Source organism: Pteronotus mesoamericanus, unplaced genomic scaffold (assembly GCF_021234165.1).
Source record: "Pteronotus mesoamericanus isolate MK-2021 breed Mesoamerican mustached bat unplaced genomic scaffold, CSHL_Meso_final contig_702, whole genome shotgun sequence".
Lineage (NCBI taxonomy): Eukaryota > Metazoa > Chordata > Mammalia > Chiroptera > Mormoopidae > Pteronotus > Pteronotus mesoamericanus.
In genome coordinates, this window is record NW_026555239.1 from 2,524,108 (window position 1) to 2,549,331 (window position 25,224).

The following is a 25,224-nucleotide window of genomic DNA, read 5'->3' on the forward strand; positions in this document are numbered from 1 at the left end:
GTGTTGAGCCATATACTGTTTTTCTATATTCAAAAATTGAAATTAGCTCTGGCTGGCAGGACTGTGGATTGAGTGCCGACCTGTGAACCAAAGGGTCAACAACTTGATTCCCAGTCGGGACACATGCCTGGGTTGCAGGCCAGGTCCCTGGTGGGGGGTGCACGGGAGGCAACCACACAATGATGCTTTTCTCCCTCCCTTCCTCTCTAAAAAAGAATAAATAAAATCTTTTTTAAAAATTGAAATTAATTTTAATTTGGGAAAAGAACATGGTTTTGGGAGGGAAGGCCACTAAGGAGGACAGGATGGTAATTAGAAGATAAGGTGAAGAGGCCTGGAGTATGTTTGATTCTGTGCAAAATGGGATTTTGGAGAGCAGTGAAGGACGGCACAGAAATCTGCTACAGTGAAGGAAGCAACTGCTTACTGCATCCAACCGAGGGCGTCAGAGACACAGAACCAGAGCTGAAGGCTATTACAATGTTCAGCAGTTTTGGTCACAGTATTCAGTAGTTTTAGACAAGATCTGCACAGTTTGTTCAAGATCACACATCAGTGTGTGGCATGATTGAGGGCTGACAACCCCCTGGCCAAGTCTGATACTGGTCTTCAGTGGAAGGTGACATACAGAACCTTGGCTTCAACCACACATTCAGGTGGCCTGGGAGGCAGAGAGGCCAGTACCCCCCAAGGTCCCTTGGATGGCTGGGAAGCAGAGCACCATCCAGGACAAGCCTGAGGCGGGCTGGCAGAGCGGCCCCTTTCAGCGGTGTCTGCCCTGGCTGGCCTCCCAGCGCTTGTCTACTGGCGCCTGCCTCTTCTTCCCTCTCCGGAAGACCAAAGGGACCCTAGGCTGCAGGTTTTGTCACTTCCCTTAAGAGAACAGACTTCAGGTTCTGCAGGTGGTAGAAAGCCCCAATTGTGCATGCCATGTACCTGGCATGCCGTGTACCAGCATGAAAACACACAACCCTTGGAGGCTCACAAGCCCACAGGTGACTGTGTGCGGTGCCTTCACGTGCCCGTTTGTGCGGACATAGAGTTTATCCTCTGTGCTGAGCTGCCTGCAGTGCCAGGGTCTCAAGTCCCTGCCCAAGCTGCTTTCCACGGCAGGCCCTGCTCTCCACTGTGCCAGGGCTCCTCTGTCGAGTGTGCCTGATTGTGCGGTGCACGCTTGTTGTGGGCGTGGAGCTGGCTCACTGTTCTCACCTGGCAGGCCCTGGTCATGGCTCCCAGCCTGGGGGAGAACTTCCCTTTGCAAAGTTAGATAACAGCACAGGCTCTCTGTCAGAGGATTGGCGCAGTGGCTCCACGTGTTGCAGCTGGCACAGGGCCAGGCCTGCCCTGCCAGGCAGCGGGGAAGGGAAGGCCTGGCTGCAGCCGGAGCTGGCAGGTGGCCGAGCTGGGGGTGGACGGGCGGGCCGGGGTCCGTGCTGCCCATTGGCTGCCTCCGGCTCCCGCCCCGCCCGCCTCCAGAGCCTGTGGCTCCCGGGCCAGCTCCTGCCTCTCCAGCTGCTTCTAAACTCCCAGAGCAAGCTCCTCCTGCCAGGCCATGTCGAGCTGCGACCGGATCGGAGTAGCCCCTGCCATGGACATGCCTGAGGTTCTCAAATCCCTGCTGGAGCACTCTCTGCCTTGGCCAGAGAAGAGGACAGGTAGGAACGGAGGTGGCCTGCATTGGCTGGATGCCCAGGCGCCCAAGGGGTTGGGGGCAGCCACAGGCACAGTGGCAGGAGAAGCATCTCCAAGCTAGAGAGGGTCCCCAGCGGGGATCTGTCCTTGGTCTCTTCCTGGGCAGAAGGAAGGGCTGGGGTTCAGAGAGGGGCAAGGTGGGGAGTGCCATGTAGCGCAAGGCCTGCCCCTCAGCCTGCGGGCTTGGGGAAGCCATGGCCAGCATGTGGCCACTGACAGGTGCTGTGCTCACGTGGAACAAGGGCAGGACCACAGGGCCCTGCTGAGAGAATGTGCTGGATGCAGATTGCTTATTAAGTCCCCTCCCTCTGCATGGTGGCAGAGGACGAGTAGAGACTGTGGATTTGGGCAGCCTCCCGTCTGGAGAAGAGGCTTTCTTCCGTATGCCTGCTTCAGCTCCTGCTTGCTGGAGGGCTGAACCCACGGATGGGAGGGAAGCTGTTATGTAACAGGACCACAGGCTCGAAGCCCGGGTTCCTAGGATACCACAGGCAAACACGGGGCCGGGGAGCCTGTAGAGCAGGGCGTGGACCGAGGGACAGAGCCAGCAGCCAGCACCAGGTGTCTCCCCACTCCTGCCTGAGCAACCCAAGGCCACGGCTAGCTTTGGGGGCCCCCTGCTCAGGGTTCACCCCATCTCCTCTGTTCTAAGATGTCAGGGACTCACACCTAGGACCTCACTGCTCAAAAGTGCCTTAAAGGAGCCCGGCTGATTGCCCTCTGCTGCTTGAGTCTGACTTAGGAGCCCCGGGTGTGTCCCCTCAGGGGAACTTTCTCAGGCCTCTCCCTCATCCTACTGTGCTGTCAACTAGTGTATCTCATCACCAGGTGGCCCTGGTTGTCCCCGCAGGACCTTGTCCCACAGGCTCTCAGCCCTCTCCCAAACTCTGGAGCCTGAGGACAGACACCATAGCCCATGCCCGCCCTCCCTCCCTCTCACCCACGGGGAGCCGGGCTCAGGGAAAGAGGGCCGGCGGGCTCTGCTCTGTGGAAACCCTGCCTGGGGAAAGAAAGGTGGGTCCCAGGGTCTCAGAGAGCTCCAGGCCCAGGCTCCTCAGACCGCACCGAGGCTCTTGCTGGGGCATCACAGGACCCCCTGTGCCCTCCTCGCACTCAGGACCCCAGCTGCTCACCAGGAGAAGCTCACCCTCCTCGGGACAGCCTGGTGGATGAGTCACAGCTGACTTTTTCTTGCCATCCCTGAACAGCCGTGTGGGTAGGTGAAGCTGAAGTTCTTCCAGCAGCTAGAGGTAGGGGGCTCCCCTCATGGCCCAGGTGCCCAGGGAAGGTGGGGTGTCCAGGATGGCCCAGTGCATGCACTGGGAGCGGCTGGGCCGCTGGCAGCTTGCAGGAACAGCTCCCAGCTGGGCAGGGAAGGGTTCTTGGGGGCAACTCAGGGCGCTGCTCCTCCGCCGATGAGGATAACAAGGCCTTTGAAGTGTGGCAGCAGCTGCTGGTCGCTGGTTCCCAGATGGTCCACATAGTCTTGTGACAGCCGGAAAATCCCCATCACTCACTATGGATGGGCAAAGTCGGGACCCAGTGCTGAGAGGACTTGCCGAAGGTCTTGGACAGAGCTTTGCCAAGAGCTGGCAAACTCTGAGGATCAGTTGGTCTGCTACAGCCGGGTCAGTCAAGGGGTGTGGACCAGTGTCTCAGACCACCTCCATGTGGCACCTCACTGAGGGTCAGAAGTGCAAGGCCCTGTGGGACTGACAGACACCAATGGGCAGATAAAACGAGAGGCCGGGGCACCCACAGAGACCTCACTCACATCACTGCCCCGACCTGCAATCACCGCTCTCAAAGCTCCCAGACTCTCCAAATCTTTTATAAATAAAAGTATCTACCTGAAAAGCCATATTTCTCAGTGGAAAGAGAGTGCACACACCCTACAGAACTAGAATTTCTGGCAGCCATGCAGCAAGCACCTTAAGTTCTTAATGAAGTAGCCTTTCTCCTTTGTCCCCTGCTCTGGCTTGGACCTCAGTGGGAGGGAGGCGCTGAGGCGCCAGCTGCCCCAGAAACAGCTGCCCTCAGGATCTCTTGCCCTTTGCTTTGATGTAATAAGAACATGTTTCTCTCGGGGGACTGAGACCTGTTTACAAACTCCCCACTCTCTCCGGCCCACTGACTGTGCTTCAGCATGCACTTAGGTCACGTGCAGAGCATATCTTGGGTCCAGCGTGAGAGAGTTTCAGAGGAAAGCATGCAGGGTGTGAGAAATCCCAGGTGTGCTCTCACAAGACTGTTCTCCCTGCAGCTTCTCACTCCATTTTCTAGTTCAAAGATGCTCCCTGGGACCGACCTTGGGGTTTCTCCCTCTCCCTCTTGCCTCCCACCCCAGCCTGCACAGAGAGGCCTCTGACTCTTGCCTGTCTCTAGTTAAGCAGATTTTGTCTAGCAAAGCTGATGAGGCTCCGGCCTCCCTTGGCTTCAGGTTACAGTGGTCACCTGGCGGCCCCTCACTCCGGGCCACCAGTTTGGCCAACTTTCCTGTGGGCAGAGAAATCCTTGTCCAGCAAAAGGGTGGTATGTACCCCAAGCCCTGATTCAATTTCCCCTCTGTCTCTAAGCCCTGATCCCTAAGGACTGTTCATCCTGTTTCCACTCCTGCCCTTTCTCCTCAGGATTCTTTTCTTTTCTTTTTTAAGATATTATTTATTTAATTTTAGAGAGGGGAAAGGATGGAGAAAAAGAGGGAGAGAAATATCAATGTGAGGTTCCTCTCATGCACCCCCTACTGGGGACTTAGCCTGTCACCCAGGCCTGTGCCTTAGACTGGGATTTGAACCAGCAACCCTTCGGTTCGCAGGCTTGCGCTCAATCCACTGAGCCACTCCAGCCAGGGCCCCCCAGGATTCTTTTCCAAAAGATGATTCCATTTCAGACTGCTCATTTTCTCTCACTTTCTTCTCTAGCTTCTGGAAAGACCCTGCTTCTCTAAGCCGTACTGTTAGCTCTTTATACCTCTTCCTTCCCTTGTCCTATAGCGGCTTGGCTGTGTTAGAGGCCGGTCCTCCATCCTTCTGACAGCTGTGGTCACTAAGCAGCCACACAGCATGAAACACACCCAAAGTTTGAACATGGCCTTCACTTTGAGCTGGCCAGGCAGGGTCCACTCTGCAGGGAGCTGCTAACTAGAATCACTAGTGGGCCACCCAGTAGGCTTTCCTAGATGTAGCTCGCTCTCTCTCCATCCCCAATCTGGAAAAAATCAGAAAAGGAATACTTGCTTCACAGGCTTGTTGCCAGGGTTGAATGAGTTATCCCATGTGAAAGCATGTGCAGACTGTGAAGTGCCATGTTGTTTTCTCTGTGAAAGGCAAAGAGCAGCTGGGTCTGGCATTATGTTCTTTCCACCAACATCACATTTGCAATCTGACCCTCATTCCCCTCTTTTCTACCCTTCTTCCTGTGCATAGTCTCCTTAAAATATCTGGATGTTGCAAGTTTGTGCTGTCCCCTTGGAAATGTGGGCTGAGGCTCTTGGGGGCCATCAGCCCTGCTCCAAACTAGACGGCGCAGCTGGACTGGCCAGGGAAAGAGCTGAATGACAATAGGGAAGATGTCAGGGGGACTTTCTGGCACAGAGGCAGCGGTGCAGATGAGGGGCCTGGGTGGCCTCCTCTTCAGGGACTGAACTAAATGGCCCCAGAGGGGTGGACTCCGTATAGCCAGGCTGTCCTGAGGTTAGCCTCAGTAAGGTCCACAGGGTTGCCCCCACTCCCGGCCTGGGGTGGCCAGGCAAAGCTGAGCAATCTGGAAGCATTCTTTCAGGGAAGAGAGGCGGAGGAGGCCTTCTGCGTGCCAGAGGCCTTGGCTCCTTGGATCCTTACTACTACCTTCTAAATGGTGAGGATTGGCTACGCTCAGGGCCAGCCTCTCTCCTTGCTCCACCTTAGGGGCTCAGCTACCTTCTCTACCTGGCCTCTGTCACCAATCAGAGAAACATGAGAAACTCATTCTCACCGGGTGCGAGAAACCGATGGCAGTGTCCAGGAGCGCCCCTTCCAAAAGGCTTTGCAGCTGGACAGGCCCTGACCCAAGGCCAGGCTGCTTAAGGAATGCATCCTGAATCGAAAGGCCACTGTTCCTGAGTTTGAGCTGGGGGTGTGTTGAGTGCTTTGACCTCCCTGCCTGTGAAATGGCTTTGCAAGGGCAGTGTAATGATCCGTTCTACAGAGGAGGAGGCTGAGGCTCAGCGTAGTCAGGGGTTCCCACCCGTCCCCGCCCGCTTCAGGCTCGACCCTGCCCACAGGACCCTAGGTCTCTGAAATCCGGACCCAGGGCAGGACCTCTTCAGTCTTCCTTTGCTTTGTCATCAGTTGCTCACTGAACATTTGCTACACTGGTGGCTTGGAGTGAATGACACATGCAAGGCCCTGCTTGCCTGGCATCTGTGCTCCATGGGAAAAGACAGACAATCAGCAATCAGGAGGCAGGGCCAACCTCTCCGAGGGGGCAACATGTAAACTGAGGTCTGGTGGGCAAGGAGGAGCCAGCTCCACCCAGAACTTTCAGGCTGAGGGAAGAGCACCTGCAAAGGCCTTTCTTGGGGCAGGAAAAACACACATGTCTGAGCAAGAAAAGGCCTCTGTGGCTGCCGAAGGTGAACAAGGGGCGAGAAGGAAGAGGTGAGGTTGGAGAGATGTGGACCAGGGAGAGCCTACAGGACCTTGAAGGTGATAGAGGAAGTGAAGCTGTCCTCTCCCTGCCCGCAAGGCCCCACCCACCCCCACTATTCTTACGGAGGTGGCAGGTGAGGAGGAGTGAGGTAGTCCCAGAACAATTCAAGATGGAATTATAGTTAAGAGTATAGTTAAGAGTTAACTTCAATTGAGCACTTGCTATGCACCAAGTGCTGCTCTCAGCCGTGTGCCTGAATGGTACTCTTCCATTTGCGACAGTGAGGCACAGAGAGGTTAAGTAAGTTTCCTGAAGCCACACAGTTCAGAAGTATTTGAGGCAGGAATCAGACCCAAATGGTCCGGCTCCAGAGTCCACACCCTACCACTGCACCGCCAACAGGGCACGCACAGGAGAATCCCCGGCCACCAGGCAGTGGCTGTTGAGATGGCAGAGACTGGAGCTGAGGGCTTATCTCTGGAAGCGGCCCTCTTGGGGCAGCTCTCTATCTGCAATCAATCGGAATCCTGGGAGTGGGCAAAATGCAAGCAGAACGGGAAACTAGGACTCTTGAGAGGACTGGAGAGATGCGCGAGAGTTAGTGAAGAGCCTCCACCCACCACTTCTACCCTAGAGCGCACCGAGACCAAGGCACAAAGCGCAGCCCACAGGTATGTGGGCTCGGAAAGAGACAGCTCTTGGCCAGCCAGTGCTGGGGCACTTGCCATGTTTGTTATTCGAGGTCTGACTGTGAAACACAATGACAGCTATTTCATGTTAACAACGTTCCAAATGTATGTGACTTGGCTCTGAAAGGTTTTGTTAACCCTCCTACCAGCACCAACAACAAATGAGCCAGCAAATATTTATTGAGTTACTAACCTGAACAAAGCTTTCTACTCTCCTGCATTTGGTATTGGCAAAGCACACAGATAACTGGGCTTTGTGAGAGCTCAATGGAAGCCTTACCATCTCCCTGGTCTTACGCATACCAGGCTTATACCAGCACGCATTTCAGTAAGTAGAAAGAGGGAATGGTCCTGTCCTAGTAGTTAGTGAATGTGTAGCCAAAGAGGGTATCTGGCCAAGGACTCCCATGCTGGTGTTTTAGCTCCTCTGAACTTCCAGTTTAAATGATAATACTCCAAACCGGTGGGTAATGGCTTAAAGGCATTTGCTCTGCATATGCTCAATTGAATTGAATTAAGTTTTTAACTTGGGTTGGTCAGCAGGTTCCTGGAACGGGAAAGAGTAGAATTTAAAGCCAGCCCAGTTATGGAGAAGGCTTCAGCATAGACTTCAGAGCCCCTCCTCAACCACACAGCCTTGTCCCTACACCCCACATAATTCCACTCCAGACCCAACACAACCTGAGTGGGAGCAGAAGGGTGGAGGCCACACCATGCCACACTGCTCCAGGCGGGCACTCGACATTGCCCCTCACACAAAACCCTCATATCCACTCTGTGAGGTAATCTTATTGATAGATCTCTGTTTCCAAGAGAAAAGTAACGAAGGTTTAGGCAAGAGGAGTCACTTGCCCAGGACACATGGCTGGTCAGCGTCTGAGGGGAGATTCTACCCAGGCCTGCCTCCCCGGCCCACAAAGCTGTCCCCAGGACCATGCTTTCCTCAAGAAGTGGCTGCATTGAAACCCTGCTCCTAAAGAACACTAACGTACCACTCATACCCTTAAAGCCTTAACCACATAATAGCATGTTCTTTATATGGAGTTTATTTCTTTGTAGGGCTCATAAACACCGTGGAAACGAGCTAATTACTTCTCACAACATTTATTTCTCCACTAAGAGAAGGGGCAAGGTCGCACTGCTATTCCCCCCACACTGACGGGAGCTGGAGGTAGAGTGAGGTGGCTATGGCTCCTCTCAGGTCAGCGGGAGAAGGAAAACTAGAACATAATCGCTCCCACCTCCCGGATGGCGCTGTCGAAGGCTGCCAGCCAGCAATGTAGCTAACCATCCAGCTCGCAAGTAGGCACGAGAGAGAACATGTTTGCAAGGTTCCTGCAGTGTTTGTGACACACCATTCACCCTGAGGTTATGGGGGGGGGGACCCTCTCTGGGAAGTGTCAGTACATGAACAGAAAACCAAATAAAAACTTTCGAAGCCCTGACCTGCTTGCCTCACTTCTCACCATTGTCACTTGCCTGGTACCTCAGTCGCTCCAGGCTGGGTGATGAGTGGGGTAAGCATTTTCCCCTTGGGATAATTGTAGTTTTAAAAGTGCCTAAATCTTTATTCCCTCTTACTACCTCCTGCCTTTGTCATAAACAAATGCTATAACTTCCCACTCTTATGTTCTCATAAATCCTCCTCTAATACTTTGAGATTTTTCCCCCCTCAACAATGTCATGTTTAGCCATGAAAAATATACATTTGACTCTAATCCAGTCGGTCTCTCCACAGCCAAACTAGTCATTTTTAAAAAAGCTTCATATAATCTTTTAATCAATCTCCCTTGGAAAGCCTTTCCAAATTTGTTTCTAAAATCCTCTAGGTCAGCTTCTCCTAAAGATATCTTAGCCACATACAGAGTTCCCACCAACAATTCTGCAACACAATGGATTTTGTATACACAGACTACTATTTCCACTAAATTGAGAGTGATGTGGACACTGTACTAGCCTCCAGGATTAGGGATACACCAGGCAGTGGTTTTGTACCCTACAGTTTTATTATTATTTTTCAGTTTTAGAAAATTATGAAAACTACCACTTGTTGCAGGTTTGCCATTGTGCATTTACATGCATTGGCCTCCAGAAACCCCGCCAGGTAGGTCCTTGACAGTGTTTCCATTTGACATATAAGGAAAGGAGGCCTGGAGCAGGGAAGCAATTGACTGATCAAGTAAGAAAGGGACTGAAGTCTAGTAAGGGTGGCAGTGAATTTGAGTTTTGGCGTCAAACGCCATCGCCCTGCCCGCCTCCCCGCCCCCCCCGCCCCGCCCCTTTCCAGGCCTGTGCAGGAACCCAGTTTCTTGATCCTTTTCTGCTCCCAGCGAAATTCTAATTGCCTCAGCTTGACAACTCTCAGGTAGCTGGGTGTTGCAGTCACGCCCGGACCGGGTGAACCCCGGCGCCATCCCGCCATTTCCGACTCCCCAGCCTTTGGCAGGGTACAGGACAAACAAGCCAAAGTCCCTGCCCTCGGGGAGTTCAGGCAGGCAGAGTCTTGTATTGTTTGGGTTCAAAGAAAAGTATAATTCGTTCTGTGAAGAGGGAGGAATTTCTGGGCGCTGTTTAGGAGCAGCTTCCTGTAATGTCTCCGTATTTGTGTACCCGTCACATTTTACATTTTTACGTTTCCTGAGGAACTCCCAGGGAGCCTTTATATTTTAAGAGAGAAGGTGGTTCTCCCACAAAATGTGTAATCGGTACCTTGTGTAAAGCAGTTTGGTTTTCTGTTTTTGTTTTGTTTTTTTGTCCCTAGGAAAAGGATGGGAAGGTCCTAGAGAGCAACGGCATTTCAGAGCTGTTTAGGACTTCAGAAACTGTGTAGTCCAATCCCTTAATTTTATAAACGAGGAAATAAGCTCAAGTGAAGCAACTGGACTTTCCCAAGGTCACAGGTAGTAAGTGGGAGGACAAAAGCGCGTACCCCGGTCATGGCTTGGGGCTGGACCCTTTCTCTCCCCTCCACTCCCCACCCCCCGGCCTCAGGAACGCTTCCCTCCACGCTAGTGTTTATCTGGCCTCCACGCCCGCACCACAAACCCGGGATCAGTGAGGAACATGACACCCCCTTCAGCGGCGGCCAAGGCTGCTCCTGTTTGGGCCAACCCTACGGGAAGAGCAGGTCGCCGCCCGCCGCCCTGCCCTCAGCCAACCTCTAGGGAGGAGGGGTGCAGGCTCGACTCCGCGTCCTGGCCCCACGACCCAGGACAGAGTCCCGGGTACAAAGAGGCCCGCCCCCACCCGTCCTCCCCTCCCCGCCGCAGGCCCGCACGTGCAAAGCCTCGTGCAACCAACCCGGGCCCCGCCCCCGCCCGTCATTGGCTGCTCCTTGCCTTCCTCCTCTTCTCCCCTCCCCGCGCAAATAGACTCGGCTGGGGCTCCATGTGACCTGCGGGGGGTGGGCCATGCATCCCGAACGGGCTCTCTGATAGGCTCTCCCGGAGGCTCCCAGCCCACCTCGGTTCAGTGGCCTGTCCCGACGGTGGTGAGATTGGGATGAGAGGGAAAGGAGAGCGGTCACGGTGGTCTAGGATGAGAGCGGGGGTTATGAAGAGGAAGGCGAAGGTGAAACCGCTGGTAGCAGGGAAGGAGTTACCGCCGAAGAGGGTCTATGACACAGACTCCAGCAGGCACCAATCAGGTGACTCGGGCGGACGGGGAGGGACCTCCGGCGTTGCTACTCACCTGGCCCCGCACGTGTCTCACTTATCGCGGCAGCCTAACCAATCACAGCCCGGAAAGCTGCTCCTGCCCTCCTCACAGGGTGGGCCAATCCAAGGCCGCGGTCTGGGAAAGCTGGCCTGGCCTCATGAATAATTAATATCTCAGAGCAAGTCCGCAGGCGGGGTAGGGATGGAGGGAGGCGGGGGAGCTGTTGGGCGCTTGCGCAGTAGCTGCCAGTGTCGGCAGCTGCGGCGGGTCGCGAGGCTCCGGCCCTTCTGGGGGGAGGGCGGGGGAGGTGAGGCGCGAGAGCAGAGCGCGGGGCACGATGTCCGACACGGGCGGTGGAAAGAAGCCGCCTGTGGAGCCGCAGGCGGGGCCAGGCCCGGGGCCCGGGCGCGCTGCTGGGGAAAGGGGTCTGCCGGGGTCTTTCCCACTGGTCCTGAAGAAGCTGATGGAGAACCCCCCGCGGGAGGCGCGCCTCGGTGAGGAGCAGGGGGTCCGCGCGCGCCGGGGGGGCGGGGTTTGCAGGGGCGGGGCCTTCTGAGGGCGGGGCCGGGAAGGTCGGAGGTCTGGGTGAAGTGGTCCCAAGGAGGGGGATGGGACCGGGGATGACGAAGGGCCTGGTGGGCGAGGCAAGAAGATTGCGGGAAGGTCAGGGGCGAGTTAAGAGAGGTTGGGTCAGATGGGCGCCGGCAGGCAAGGGTCAGGAGGGAGAGGATGGGGTGGGGTCGCGGTGAGGGGGTTCCCTGGAGCCGCCCGAGGGCGTGCGAGGTGTAGGGGTTACTGAAGAGTCTGAAGGTGGTCGTAGCAGCCACTGAAATGACGCTCCAGGGAGCCTTCTCCCGGGACAGCGTCATCGGAATCACTTGGGATGCTTGTTTAGAATACCGGTTCCTGGGCCCCACCCTTCACCCACCGAATCTGCGGCTCCTGGGACAGGAGTCTGCGTTTTAAAGAGCACCCCACCTCCGTGATTCCGTAGTCCAGTAAAGTTTGAGAAGCGCTGATTTACATGGCAGATTGTCTTCGCTTTTGGCCTTGCCCCCTCCTGGGAAGAGGATCTTGTCTTCATCCTCACTACTAGGTACACACTGGAGATTTTCTGGAAGTGTGTCTCAGGGTTGCTGCTGAGGTGGGGGAGGGGTGTCAGAAGAGATGCAAGGCACCTTCTGAGGTGGACAGTGGGGCAAGGCAGGTAGAGGGGTGAAGATCAAAACCATTCACCTGCTTTTGGGAGGGCTGACCCTAGACTTTGAGGGCCACAGTGACAGATCTGGGCTTCATCTTGTTTCCTAGGCCACAAAGGTCCCTAGGGCCTATGTGGAAAGCAGGTTTGGCCTTGTTTTTTTGGCGTGGCAACATGAGGTTCAGAGAGCAGTAGAGTGCCACCTATTGTGGTTTTAGGTGCACAGAGGTATGCTTCCAGTCTGAGACCTTTGAATTTCCAAGAATCATCAGTGTGGTTTGGAGGTTTGGGACGGAATAGGCCTTCTGTAAATTACCTGTCTTGGGGAATCAGCTTGCTTTATTTTAAATGCCATCTTTTTCTTTCCTGGGTGTATTTTGAGGCTTCCATTCCTATGGCTTGTCACCGTTGGATTATAAATAGCTTCAGCATATCAGGTGAAGCCAGGCTTTCTCCTCCTGCTCCAGAACCTCATGTGCATAGACCCTTTTGTTTGTTTTTAAGGCAATGCTTTGTTCCAAATCTGGGGCTGAGACAAGCTGCTGGGACAGGTGTAGACATCTGTCAGGTTCTTGTTCTAGATTGCCAAATAAAAGCTATCCATGACAGTAATTCTTCTTTACATTAGCAGAGCGCTCACAAAGCACTTTGACAGAATCTTGTTTTACTTAGTCTTCCACAGCGGTCCTATTGAGGGTATTAGCCCCACTTTGCAGATGAAGAAAATTGAGGCTCAGAGAGGTGAGGATGCTCCCTCAAGGTCACATAACTAGGCCTAGTAATTCTCAGTCTGGTGCTCTGCTATGTCACTGGCAACCACTAATGTTAATCCCTGTGACCTGAGTCATGGGCCTAATTCTTTATTATCTCTTACGATTAAAACTCGGTCTTATAAAAACATTGATTAAAAATATCCTTAATTGCCCTGACCCATGTGACTCAGTTGGTTAGGGGTCATCCTGCAGAGTGAAAGATCACCCGTTTGATTTCTGGTTAAGGGCACATGCCTGGGTTGAGAGTTCAGTCCCCTGTAGGGCACATGTAATAGGCAACCAATTGATGTTTCTGCCATTCTCTTTCTCCCTCCCTTCCCCTCTTTTTAAAATAATAGATGTTTTTAAAAAATACCCTTAACTCTTTAGGTCAGGCAAAACCTGGAACTAACTCTTACTTGTCCTTCATTATGGCTGTTTTTCTATCTCCTTTCTTCTCCTGTCTCCTTTGATCCCCAAGACCTTACCCAATATGGATCACAGTCATTTCTGAAGAGAATGTAGAGTCAAGATCTGGGGGAGGAGACCCCTGGCCAGGTACTCAATTGATTAGTACTTATTGTTCCAATACGCGAAGGTTGCAGGTTTGATCCCCAGCCAGGGCACATACAAGAGTCAACCAATGAATGCATAAATAAGTGGAACAACAAATCAGTGTTTCTCTCTCTTTCCCCCTTCTGCTCTCTCTCTATAAAATCAATAAATAAAAAATAAAAATAAATAAAAAGATCTGGGGGAGGAAAAGAGTGAAGCCATCTGGCCCACCCAGCTCACCAAATCTTGGCTTTCTTACTTCCCATTTGTCTTGCTTTCTTCTTTCAACCAAAGCCCGGGACAGAAGGCAGTTGCAGTAATTCAGGCTAATTCATAGTAGAAGCCATGACCAAATTCCATTTGTCAAGTCCTCCACTTTTTTAACCCATTTTTGTTGGACCAGTGGGCTTCTTTTTGGCTAGCTATGATGGAGTCCATGCACGACTGGTTTATTTACAAGATAATCATATTTGATTTCTCTTTTTCACTTCAGAATCCAGAGTTGAAAGTTGTCTCCCTCAATTTGAAAACCCATTATGAACTTGTCATGATTTTATCTCCCACTTCCCTGATTAGCCTCCTTGTCACTTTGATTCCTTCCAACCTTTTCACATTTCTCTCTTGTCTTTTTTTCCTAATTTGTTCTTTCTTGGATATCCATGCACGTAACTTTTTGACTGAGACAATTAGGTGAGACCCAGTCCCTGTTAATTGATTAGTTTTGCTTTGAATGGGAGCAAGATTGCTTCTTCAGCTCCACCCTCTCCTCCTTCCCTGGAAACCTGCCTTCAGTCTTCACTGCTTATTCAGAGACAGGCTTCTCTTGAAATTGTTGCCTTAAAAAAGGTCCTGAAAAGACAGCTCCACACCCTCTGTATCTAATAAACCTTAAGGGAACCTGTGTGCCAGCCTAGCGTTCCTCATTCAGTATCCACATTTTCCCCTGGCCCACGGCCATCCTGCTCCTGTGCTGGCCCTGAGATCCAGAAATGAATCAGACACAGTCTCTGCCTTCAGTGAGCTCATGGTAGTAATGAATGCCTGCCATTTGCCCAGAACTCTGTAAGACACTTTCAGATGTTATCTTTAGTCTACACCAAAGAGGAAGCTTTATTCTTATTTACAGTGGATGACACTGAGCCTGGGAGAGGTTAAATAACATGGCTAAGGTCACATATCACAGCAACTAGGTGACAGAGCTGGCATTCAAACCCTAGGCTGGGTTGCTATGGAGAAGCATAGCTGGAGGGGACAGGACAGAACACAGAAGTTCTTGACCTGAGGAATCAGCCCTTTCCTACCACAGGGAAAAGATAATCATGAAGACTCAGAAATTCCATTTCCTCCCTGCAGCCAATCTCCTCCAGATGCTAATTCCACAACCCATTCTGAATTAATCACATTAGAGCTTGCGGTGAGCATTCTGGGAAGCCGAAGCATGGGTGAGGACGTGCCACCATCTCTAAAGACCATTTATAACCTAGGTCAAGCGCTAGGTTGTAAAATGGAGAACACAGTGAGCTCTTGAAATGTATGGGATAGATCAGGACTCAGAGAGATGGGCTAGCCCTGTGAAGCTCAGTGCTCTTCTCCTGGGATTGAATTACCCTCTTACATGGTGTCTCATCACAGATTTTGTGTCTGCAGATAAGGAAAAGGGGAAAGAAAAGCTGGAGGAAGACGAGGCCTCAGCAGCCAGTACCATGGCCGTTTCAGCCTCCCTCATGCCGCCCATCTGGGACAAAACCATCCCATATGATGGCGAGTCTTTCCACCTGGAGTACATGGACCTGGACGAGTTCCTGCTGGAGAATGGCATTCCTGCCAGCCCCACCCACCTGGCCCAGAACCTACTGCTGCGTGTAGCCGAGCTGGAAGGGAAGGAGTCGGCCAGCTCTTCCACAGCGTCCCCACCGTCCTCTTCCACCGCCGTCTTTCAGCCCTCTGAAACCGTGTCCAGCACAGGTTGGTGACGGGCTTCAGGGCAGGGCCGCCTGTCCCATCTAAGGAAGCCCACTTCCCACTGAAGGCTTCCTGTGTCCACACACCCAGGGAGCCCCTTCTCTCAGGGGAGGTCCTGGTGGGCCTGCAGTGTGGAGGAACCCTGTGCCGTCCCCGTCCAGCACAGTCCCCGAGGCTGAAGGCAAAAACAGCAGTCCCGTCAGAAGTGTTGGAGCTGCTCTGTTCTGTTGGCTGGCATGCTGCCACTGGTCAGGACGGTGGAGCGAGATCTTCCAGTCTGAGGCTTTTCAGGATAGAGATCCCATTCTGCGTTTTCCCAGCGCGGCTCCTCACCCCCGCAGGCACTTTGCCGCAGATTTTTGGGAAGCTTGGGCAATGATCATAATAATGTCACCTAACATTTATTTAGCACTCACTCTGTGCCAGGTATTAACATGTAATCCTCACATGAACCTTATCAGATTGATACTCATCTGTGTGTTAGAGGCGAGGAAACAGAACTTAAGTAATTTGCCCAAGGTCGCACAGCTGGTAGGTAGTGGCGGCAGCACCTGAGCCCAGTCTGTCTGACGCCGCTGCCAGGTCCTGCCTAGGCACTGGCACAGAGAAGGCATCTTTGGGATTCCTCCTTCATCCTCTTGTCCTTTTCTTGTTTTACCTCTGGGGGGTGGGGTGGGTGGGTGGGTTGGCTGTTTGGTTTTCATGCCCTTTGGACATGAACCCTTCAGAGGAGGCATGGTCACTGGTCCAGGGGTCTCTGCAAAAAGCCTCCTGCAGGCTTAGGTAGGGGCACACAGGCTGACGGCTTCTGGAGGGACCCCTGGAACCCACACCCAAAGAATCCCCATGCTCTAGGTTTTTATTTTACTTTTCATTATGGACAAATTTTCGGATACAAAAGGTAACTACTATAGTAAACATCCGTATAACCATCACTTAGCTTACATAATTCTTAACCAGTCTTGTTTTCTGTAACCTCTGCCATTCCCTTCACCTAATTATTTTCAGTCAAATCCTAGATACTGTATTTCATCCATAAATATTTCAATATGTATGTAAAATATGAGTTCTTTTAAAAAATAACAAAAATAGAAACTTTACATCTGAATTTGACAATAAATTCATCACCATTCAAATTTCCAAAAAGTCATCTCATAAATGCTGCTGTTTTACAGTTTGTTTGAATGGAATCCAAACAAGAACCATACATTTCATTCAGTTATGTCTCTTAAATCCTTTAAATCTCTTGTAATCTATAGGGTCCATTCTCTTTTTCTTTCTTTGCAGCTTATTTGTTGAAGAAATGGAGTCATGCTATAGAGTTTAGCACATGTTGATAAACTATATTTATCCTGTAGAGCTTAGACTATATCTCTGGCGTCCCATTTACCATGCTCCTCTGCACCTCCTTTTTTTCTCTAAACAGGTTAGATCTAGAGGCTTCAGCTGATTCCAGCCAAACTCTTGTTCAAAGGCAGCTTATTTTTGTGCTGGTTGTGTTGTCCTAGAAGGCTGGTTTCGTGTGTGTGGGCAGGGGACAGAGTTGGGAATGAGCCCCCCTCTTGTACCTTAGATCACCTGGATGACATTTGCCTTTGATTGTGTTTTTAAGAACTTTCTTAATTATGGCACACAACAGTGCCCATATCGGAAGCATACAACATGATGAATGTTCACAAAGTGAACCCATCTCTGTGACTCCCACTCATATGGGAAGATGGAACATTATTGGTGTCCCCAAAGTGCCTTGTGACTCCATGCAGTCATTACTCCCCAGAGGTGACCACTATCTTGATTCCCATTATCAAAGATTTCTTTTGCTTGTAATTGAACATTCTATAAGTGGAATTGTATATTATGTCCTTTTTTTTTTAACTATTACATGTTAATTACATTTATACTTGCTTACATTTATAGATTTCTGTAGCTAGCTTTATAGTACACAAATCACATGGACGTCACAGTCTCTTTACACTAGCAACACAGATTCACAGAACATGCGTAAGGAGTACTCCTGTGACAGGAAAACCTAAATACAGATAAAGTAAGATCTACATTGAACAATTTTTTTGTATACATGGTAGAAATGGAGGTAAAATTTTCCCTCTTTTAAAAAAATATTTAATCTATTTTTAGAGGGAGGGGAAGAGAGGGAGAGAAACATCAATGTGTGATTGTCTCTTGCATGTCCCCTACTGAGGACCTGGCCCGCAACCCAGGCTTGTGCCCTGACTGGGAATCCAACTGGCGACCCTTTGGTTTGCAGGCTGGCACTCAATCCACTGAGCCACACCAGCCAGGGCAAATTTTCTCTCTTAACTTCTCAGTTTCTTCTGTAGGAAAGATATAAATAGTATGCATTCTTTCTCTTGTGTATAGCTTCTTTCCTTAATTTCGTTTATGAGAATCATCCACATTGTTGCCTGTAGCATAGTTTGTTCATTTTCATCACTGAATAGTATTTTATTGTATGACCATAGCACATTTCCATTCTACAGTTGATGGACATCTGAGGTGTTTCTGGTTTGGGATTATGCACAGCAATGCCATGAACATTTGTGCACATGTCAGTTGGTAAATATATGTTTACATTCTGGTTGGCTATTTACCTAGGAGTAGAATGGCTGGGTCATTGGCTTTTTAATTGTCATCTGAGGATATTTTCACTGATTTGTGTGTGTGTGTGTTTGTGTGTGCGCATGTGTATATGTGTGAGAGAGAGAGAGAAACATCGATTGGTTACCTCCTGCACGTTTCTCAACTGAGAATTGAGCCCACAGCCCAGGTATGTGCCCTGACTGGGAATCAAACCTGCAGCCTTTCTGGTGTATGGCATGACACTCCAACCAACTGAGCCACCCAGCCAGAGCTAGACATTCAGCTTTTATAGACACTACCAGTGTGCAACGTGGTTGTAGTTGTCAATACTCCCACCAGTGGGGTATGGGAGTGCTAGTCATCAGCCTTTGGTACCTTGGCTGTTTGCTCTGTAGGTGTAGTTTGGCAGCCCCAGTATTGCTACAGTGATCACATTGGTCCCTGGTTATTCTTTCTTCTGACCCTCAATCCTCTTTGTAATTGATCCCCTTTAATGGGCTACAATGAGTTTATGTGCATTATCCAGTTAAAACTTAACTCTGATTATGTTATACCTCTGCTCAGAACCCTTCAATGGTTTCTCTCATGTCAGGGCAAAAGTCAAAATCAGTGATACTGTTGACATTTGGATTAGATAATTTTGTTGTTGGGGTTGGAGGAGGGACTATATTATACATTATAGGATATTTAGCAGCATCCTTGGTTTCTACCCACTAGATGCCAGTAGTGCTCCCTTCCCCACCACAATTCTTTTTTTAGTCTTTATTTATTGACTTTAGAAAGAGAGAAGAAGGTGGGGGGGGGGGGGGAGAAAGAGAGGAGGAAGAAACATCAGTTTGTTGTTCCACTTAGTTGTACATTCATTGGTTGATTCTTGTATGTGTCCTGATTGAGCATCGAACCTACAACCTTCTTGTATTGGGACAATGCTCTAACCAACTGAGCTACCCGAACAGGACCTCTCCCACTCTGCATAATTCTTATATGGCCAAATGTCCCCTGCAGGACAAAATTGTCCCCTGTTCTTTACCTGTTTTGTCACTCTTCCCTCTTGTTCATTTACTCCAGCTACATTGGCCTCATTGGCTGATCCTTGAACATACCAGTGCTTGGCTGTGCACAACGCAGTGCACTCGGTGGTCACTCTTTCTGAAATGTTTTCTTGTGAATATGCACATGCCATCTAATGCTTGTATAGAAATTTACAGTTTAGCTTGTATAACATCAGCCTTCCCTGCTAGAATAACATTCCATGAAGGCAAGATTTTTACTTGTTTTGTTCACTGCTTTGTCTTTACCAGGACGGTAGCTGGCATATAGTAGGTGTTCAGTAAATAGCTGTTGACTGAGTGATTACATATTTTGTGTACTCCTATCAGTAGTGTTGAAGTAGTGTTGAGTAGGCCAAAGGTATAGGTTTTTAAAGTAACTTACCTCTAACAGCCTTTGAATTCTGAAAGTTCCTTTCATCCAATGTCCACTATAAAATGGCAGCCAAGTAGGGCGGAGAAGAAGAAGCATTCAGAGTCAGCCAGACCCAGATTTAAATTTTAGTTCAGTCAGTTACCTTCTCTGTGACCCTGGGAAAACCGTGTCCTTTCTCTGAGCCTTAGTTTCCTCATCTGCAAAATAAAGTTAACACCCAACCTTGCTTTCAGAGTTGTTATAAGACTAAATGAACACTGTGACTGATATGTCTCCAAGGACTCAAAAGTGAAAGCCATTTCATTATTCAGACTGTGTCCCTAACCCAGTATGGTTCAGGGAGAGATTCAGCTGTTTCTCATTACTTGAGAGCTTGAAATCACAGGAAGTTAGGGAGGATAATGATTTAGTGTTTTGCCTAATATTTCTGGGGCGGGGGGGTGGGGATCAGAAAATCCTCTGTTTCCTTTTCAGCATTTTATTCCTAAAGGGAAGGATTCTTTCCATGTTTGTGTTGTTGATTTGAATCACATATGCCTGTCTGGCTTGGGGGCTGGTGCTGTGTGGTTTTTTCCTCTCCAGGTGGCAGTGGCTGTGCAACACTGAGATTCAAGGAGGTATCTTTGGCATGAGTCTTGGATTCGAGGTGTCTATCAGGACAAATGAGATTGTCAAAGAATCTGTCTTTGGATTCAAGGAGTGTGTGGCATGAGTCTTTGCTGTTCAGTGAGCTGCTTTGGGACCACCTGCCTCTGTGTCTTTCAGAATCCTCCCTTGAAAAGGAGAGGGAAACACCCAGTCCCATCGACCCCAACTGTGTGGAGGTGGATGTGAATTTCAATCCTGACCCTGCAGACCTGGTCCTCTCCAGTGTACCAGGCGGGGAGCTCTTCAATCCTCGGAAGCACAAGTTTGCAGAGGAGGACCTGAAGCCCCAGCCCATGATCAAAAAGGCCAAGAAGGTCTTTGTCCCCGATGAACAGAAGGTAATCTGGTGTCTCTGTAAGGGAAGGTGCAGCACGGGTTCAAGAGCCAGGGGTGGGGGGAGGGCTGTGCTTCCTCACATTTGATTTTATCTGGGGGATCCTCCCTCCTTATAGGCATGAGTTCAGAGCATAGACCCATATCCTGCACCAGGTGGTAGAAAGGGAATCGGGTGGTGTTGGCCCCAGTGTGACTCCCTGTAGTGTCTGTTTCCTTATTGGCCAGTGGCCGTGTTGATGTTCTGGCTTCTCTGGCTTTATCCCAGCCTTTGGGCAAGAGCTCACTAGGTCACAGGAACTGAGCTGAACAAGCCCAAGCCCTTGCTTTGAAGGACAAAAGATAGTTTTATGTTGCAAACAGCTCTCAAGCTGATAGTCTTGTAGGAGTTGGGATGGGGAGGGAGAAGAGGATTTCGCAGTTTTTCCATCCTCGCCTATGGAAAACTCGCAGGGAGGACTTTTCATCCAACCTTGGGAGTTAGGCAGAGCTCCGTCCAGGCCCCATTTTGCCGTCTAGAACTAGCTGGGCCTCAGATTCCTCGTTTGTAAAATGGGAATAACCATAAGTGCCTTTCAGGAGGTTTCTGAGGCTTTCATAATGCGATGAAAATGGTAAACTTCTGTGTGATCCTTACTATAATATAATATAATATATTATATTAATATAATACATTTACTTCTCAAATAGCTCTAAGAGGTAGTTACTGCTGTCCCCCATTGGAAAGATGAGGGACCTGAGACATTGGGAAGTTAAGGAAGTCGCATGGTTCCTCTGCTAATAAGGGGCCGAGGCAAAATTTGAACTCGGGGGACTGGACCCTATTAGCCATAATCAATGTGACAGTGCTTTATGTTGGAGCATCGCAAAGCGGGCTCCCAGTAAGTGGAGTCCCCGTCACTCCAACACTTCCTTCCAAAGGGCTTTGTTTCTCATCCTGGGGAAAGAGCAGGGCTGCTGCTGTCCTTGGCACCTGCACCTCCTTCCCTGGGTCCCGGCTTTCATTCCGGCTGCACCAGCTGAGTGATAAGAGGACTCTGGGGCGTGGAGTGCTGGCAGGAGGAGAAAGGTTGGGTTTCCTTGTGGGGCAAGAGGAGAGACCAACAGAGGACACTTCCCCAACAGGATGAAAAGTACTGGACAAGACGCAAAAAGAACAACGTGGCAGCCAAACGGTCCCGGGACGCCCGGCGCCTGAAGGAAAACCAGATCACCATCCGGGCCGCCTTCCTGGAGAAGGAGAACATGGCCCTGCGGACGGAGGTGGCTGAGCTACGCAAGGAGGTGGGCAAGTGCAAGACCATCGTGTCCAAGTACGAGACCAAGTACGGGCCCTTGTAACCTGTGCCCCCGCCCTGGCCACGCTGCCTGCATCTCAGCCCTCTGCCTGGGGGCTCCCTGAAACCCCACACACGTGGAGACTTATGACTCGTCACGGGCGAATGGTGACGCACCTGCTCCAGGAGCTGTCATGTTCAAGCTTCATTATCCCAAGGCCAGCGCATGGGGCGACTTCCCTGGGGAGCCAGCCTACTCACTGGCAGGGACGCGAGAGAATCGAGGTAGACGGGTGCATCAGCCTTAGTGTCTGTTCTTGGATGTCCCAGTTGAACTGGAAGGGGACCCCTGGAGGACAGACCTCCTTTCACAGGGCGCTCAAGACGCCCCGACTCTCCCTCAGCCTCCACCCGGGCTGCGGAGGCCTGTCTCCGCAGAATGAGTCCATCGTTGTCGCCCTTATGTCTTCTCAGGTAGCAGGGCGTGTTTCTAGGTGTGCTTTGTCTGTGGGCCACCTCACCCTCCCCAGAAAGCCCAAGAGAAACATCCGTTCCCATCTCCCTTAGAGGTCGGAAGACACACCAGCTCCTCTGTCGTGTCTGCATGGATCCCAGGCCACCTAAGTGGCTCTGCTAGCCTGGGTTGCGGTTGGGATCTGGGGACTGCAGCAAAAGTGCACCCAACCATTCTTAGCTCCCACACCCCTTTACTCTTGCGACTCTAAGGCCTGGAAGCCAGGGAGGGGGCGCTGGCAGTCGGCGCTCTCTGCGTCTTGTCTGTTGCGAAGGGGAGATCCCCAGGCCGGCCGGCCTCTGAGCCCTGATCACAGTGCAGAGAGCCACCCTGACATCTCTTCTCCAGGTCGCTTGCAGAGGCCACCTGAATCTCATTTGTCCCGATAGACTGTTTCTTTTCACCTAGTGACCAATCTCGGACCTTGGATGTAAAAGGAAAACCCCTTGTCTCGGAAGCTCACCTTCCTGGAGGCAGGAGGCACCTCCTGCGCACTGCCCAGAAAACCAGCCTCCGCGCGGGCCAGGAGCTGGGGCATGTGTCTCCGCATCATCTTGCTCTGCCCTCCAGTGCGGGCCAGGCCAGAGGAAGCAGAAGAGGGCTTCCAAGTTCTTGCTCCAGGAACCCTCCCATGTGCAAGCTGCCAAGAGGGGACCTGCCGGGCAGGACGCCTGGCCAGGAGTCACCAGGGTCGCAGCACAGCTTGTGGAATAGCAGGTTCTCTGGACATACACATGCTAGAGTCCCCTCAGTCTGGGTCCCTAGGGGACTTGGGCCACCCACACAAACCTGGCCGAGGTTTGTGGAGGGGTCCTTGTAGCTGTGGCTGCACTGCCTCACAGCTGCTTCCTCTCGTGTCCAGCTGGACTTGTCTTTCTTGCTGTGCCCAGGCGATTCATTGAGGAAATCCGTGGAGCCCTCTGCCCATTGTGGTCAGCTGGGGCATCTGCGGATGGGTGTATTTATTGGCTCAGGGCCAGGCAGCCTGTGGTTAAGAGGGGTCGGGGTGACGGGCACACTTTGTCATGCGTACCACTGGCTTTATTTAAAGTGGTATCTCCAAGACCTGGACTCTGACCCCTAAAGACTTTTTATAACATAATAAGACCTGGGGAAGCCATCCACTGACTGGACCGCACCCCAGAGGAATGCCACGGCCCTCCGGGGACTTGCACACCCGCCTCTCCAGGGGACTTGACAAGGGTGCCTCAGGCCAAGGGAGGTCACCACCTCCCTCCAGGCCCCTGACTTTTACTTTGTGGTTCTAGAAAACCCATGTTCACTTTTCACTCTATTGTAACCACAACAGGGCAGTTGCATCCGGCATGTCAGTGTCCTGCCCCGGGCAGCCCGCCCGCCCGAGCACTCTCCCTCTGGTCTGGCTGCCCACCAAGAGGGCAGTTCTCATTTTGTTATTGGTAGAAGAGCCTCCAGCTTAAAAGCTCTTCATTTTCTTTGGCCAGAAAGTATATGGCTCGTGGGGTTTTTTAATTTTTTTTTTAATGTTTTGATTGTTTTAAAAGGATGGAGACTAAATTTCTGGATGGTGTCCATGTTCTGACCCCAGTGGGTGGGATGATGGCCTGAAGTCTCCTCTTTTTGTCCCACCTTCTGCCTGTGCAGTGCCCTCCCGTCCTTCCCTTCAGGCAGTGGGTGTCTGGTTCCTTCCCAAAGTGCTTACTTGGAAAGTGTGGCTTCTGGCCTCTTCTGGAAAAGCCCCTGTGAGTTGGGAGCCCAGCAGGGACAGGAAGGAGATGTCTGCGGGGGCTGACGTGTTGGGGGAAAGGGGTGCTCAGGGAAGTGTGTCTCCTTCCCGTGCCCAAGAGGCGAGTCCTTGCAGGAGGGGGTTGGTGCCTGCGATTTCCATCAAGGAGACTCCCTCCTGGCCCCTCTCCACCTTGGGGCTGACAGCCAAAGACTGAGACTCCTCTGCTCATGTCTTTGACATCTCCTATAAAGCACTGGAGGCCAGAGAAGCCGCTGTAAATGGCTTTACACGGGTTTGTGATGGGCTGGGAAGCGCCATCCCTTCCTAAATGCCCTGTCTGCAGTTTCATGGCAGCCTTGCTACAACCTCAGAACAAATGAATGAGCTAGAATGTTGCAAGAATATACATAAAATAAATGTATATTTAGATTAAATAGGTATTTGGAGAGAGAGCTTTCACAATGGCCAGCAGCCTTGTGGAGGGCCTGGGTGACTCGTACCCTTCACCAAAGGGGTCTGCCTGTCGCTCTGAGGTTGGAGAAGGCACTTAGCAGCATCACCCTGCTGTGGCCCTGAGTGGGCAGCTCCTGCCGTCCCCCAGCCTGAGGCGGGGCGCAGGTGTGGGAGCCAGCAGAGGAGGGCCCCTTTGTGCCGGGCAGCTCACCACCCAAGGCCCTGGGAACTCTGCTCACACACACAAAGGGCCAAGAGCCCTGGTTTTCATGGTAAAGCCCCACCCCAGAGCTCCTTTAACATCTGTTAATTAAGTGCAATAAATTTTTCTAGAAAATGGTAAAGATGACTTCCAGGTGGATATTGCTATCTTAGGGTGTTGGGTATGCCAGAACACCACTTGGTTTTATTTTTCTAAGTGCATGTGATGTGATAGAGTGTGTGGGGCTCCCTGTCTTCCCCTGGGAGCTGGCATTCCAGCGAGCCCCTCTTTCTTACCTTTGTGGGGGAAGGAGGCACGGAGAAAATTCCTTCTTCCCAGCTGGCGAGGGCAGAAGCAGACTGTAGCCCATTGGCCTTATGTGCGTGTGTGCGTGCGAGTGTGTCACTGCTGGTGGGCCGGAGTGATGCAGTGGGGAGGGAAGCTGGGAATGTAACCTTTTCAAAACAAAATTAAATATTTTGAGATGAGAGTTAATGGGGCTGTCTTTTGTGTCCTCCCTCCCCCTGCCCTATCCCGTGTTTTCTGTGCATGCATGTTGGCCTAGGAGCCTGAGGGTCATCTCTGGCACCCCCGCATCACCCGCCAGGCACCCTTGGCCAAGTCACCTGCCCACTCTGTGCCTCAGTTTCCTCATCTGTCAGCTGGAAGTTATTCTTGCCTGCTTACCTCACAGTTTACTAAGGGAAGACACCATCAGACCAAAGGCAGTTTGAACAAATAAAAGGGATGTACGTCTGGTAGAAAGACAGGGAAATGCTCTTGAAAAGTGTTCCCAAACAGGGGACCTGTGATGGCAGCTACATTAAAAAAAAAAAAAAGAGAGACTGGAAGGTTTGGGTGGGATTCTAGGGGTTTTCCTTTTCTCCTTTTGCCAGATTTCTGTCTGGCCATGAGAGCTTCACGATTGAAAA

At 51.3% G+C, this 25,224-nt stretch overlaps 1 protein-coding gene across 3 annotated transcripts; it reads left to right on the forward strand.

The window, feature by feature from the left end:
- Nucleotides 1-1,482: 1,482 nt before the first annotated feature.
- Nucleotides 1,483-25,028, forward strand: TEF (TEF transcription factor, PAR bZIP family member). Of its 3 annotated transcripts, none has more exons than XM_054582445.1 (4): nt 1,483-1,655; nt 14,820-15,137; nt 19,923-20,143; nt 21,264-25,028. In XM_054582445.1, exons 1-4 carry the CDS (start codon nt 1,553-1,555, stop codon nt 21,477-21,479), a joined length of 858 nt encoding a protein of 285 aa, XP_054438420.1. In that variant the 5' UTR covers nt 1,483-1,552; the 3' UTR covers nt 21,480-25,028. The 3 variants fall into 3 exon arrangements, with proteins under 3 accessions (XP_054438420.1, XP_054438419.1, XP_054438418.1); XM_054582444.1 differs by lacking the exon at nt 1,483-1,655 and adding an exon at nt 10,391-10,656; XM_054582443.1 differs by lacking the exon at nt 1,483-1,655 and adding an exon at nt 10,974-11,161.
- The last annotated feature ends 196 nt before the right edge of the window (nt 25,029-25,224 follow it).

Excerpts from the sequence above, each read along its gene's own strand:
- TEF (XM_054582443.1), top strand. The coding sequence starts at position 11,005 with ATGTCCGACACGGGCGGTGGAAAGAAGCCGCCTGTGGAGCCGCAGGCG. Across the intron at positions 11,162-14,819 it reads CCCGCGGGAGGCGCGCCTCG|ATAAGGAAAAGGGGAAAGAA; the intron begins GTGAGGAGCAGG and ends TTGTGTCTGCAG. Across the intron at positions 20,144-21,263 it reads TTGTCCCCGATGAACAGAAG|GATGAAAAGTACTGGACAAG; the intron begins GTAATCTGGTGT and ends CTTCCCCAACAG.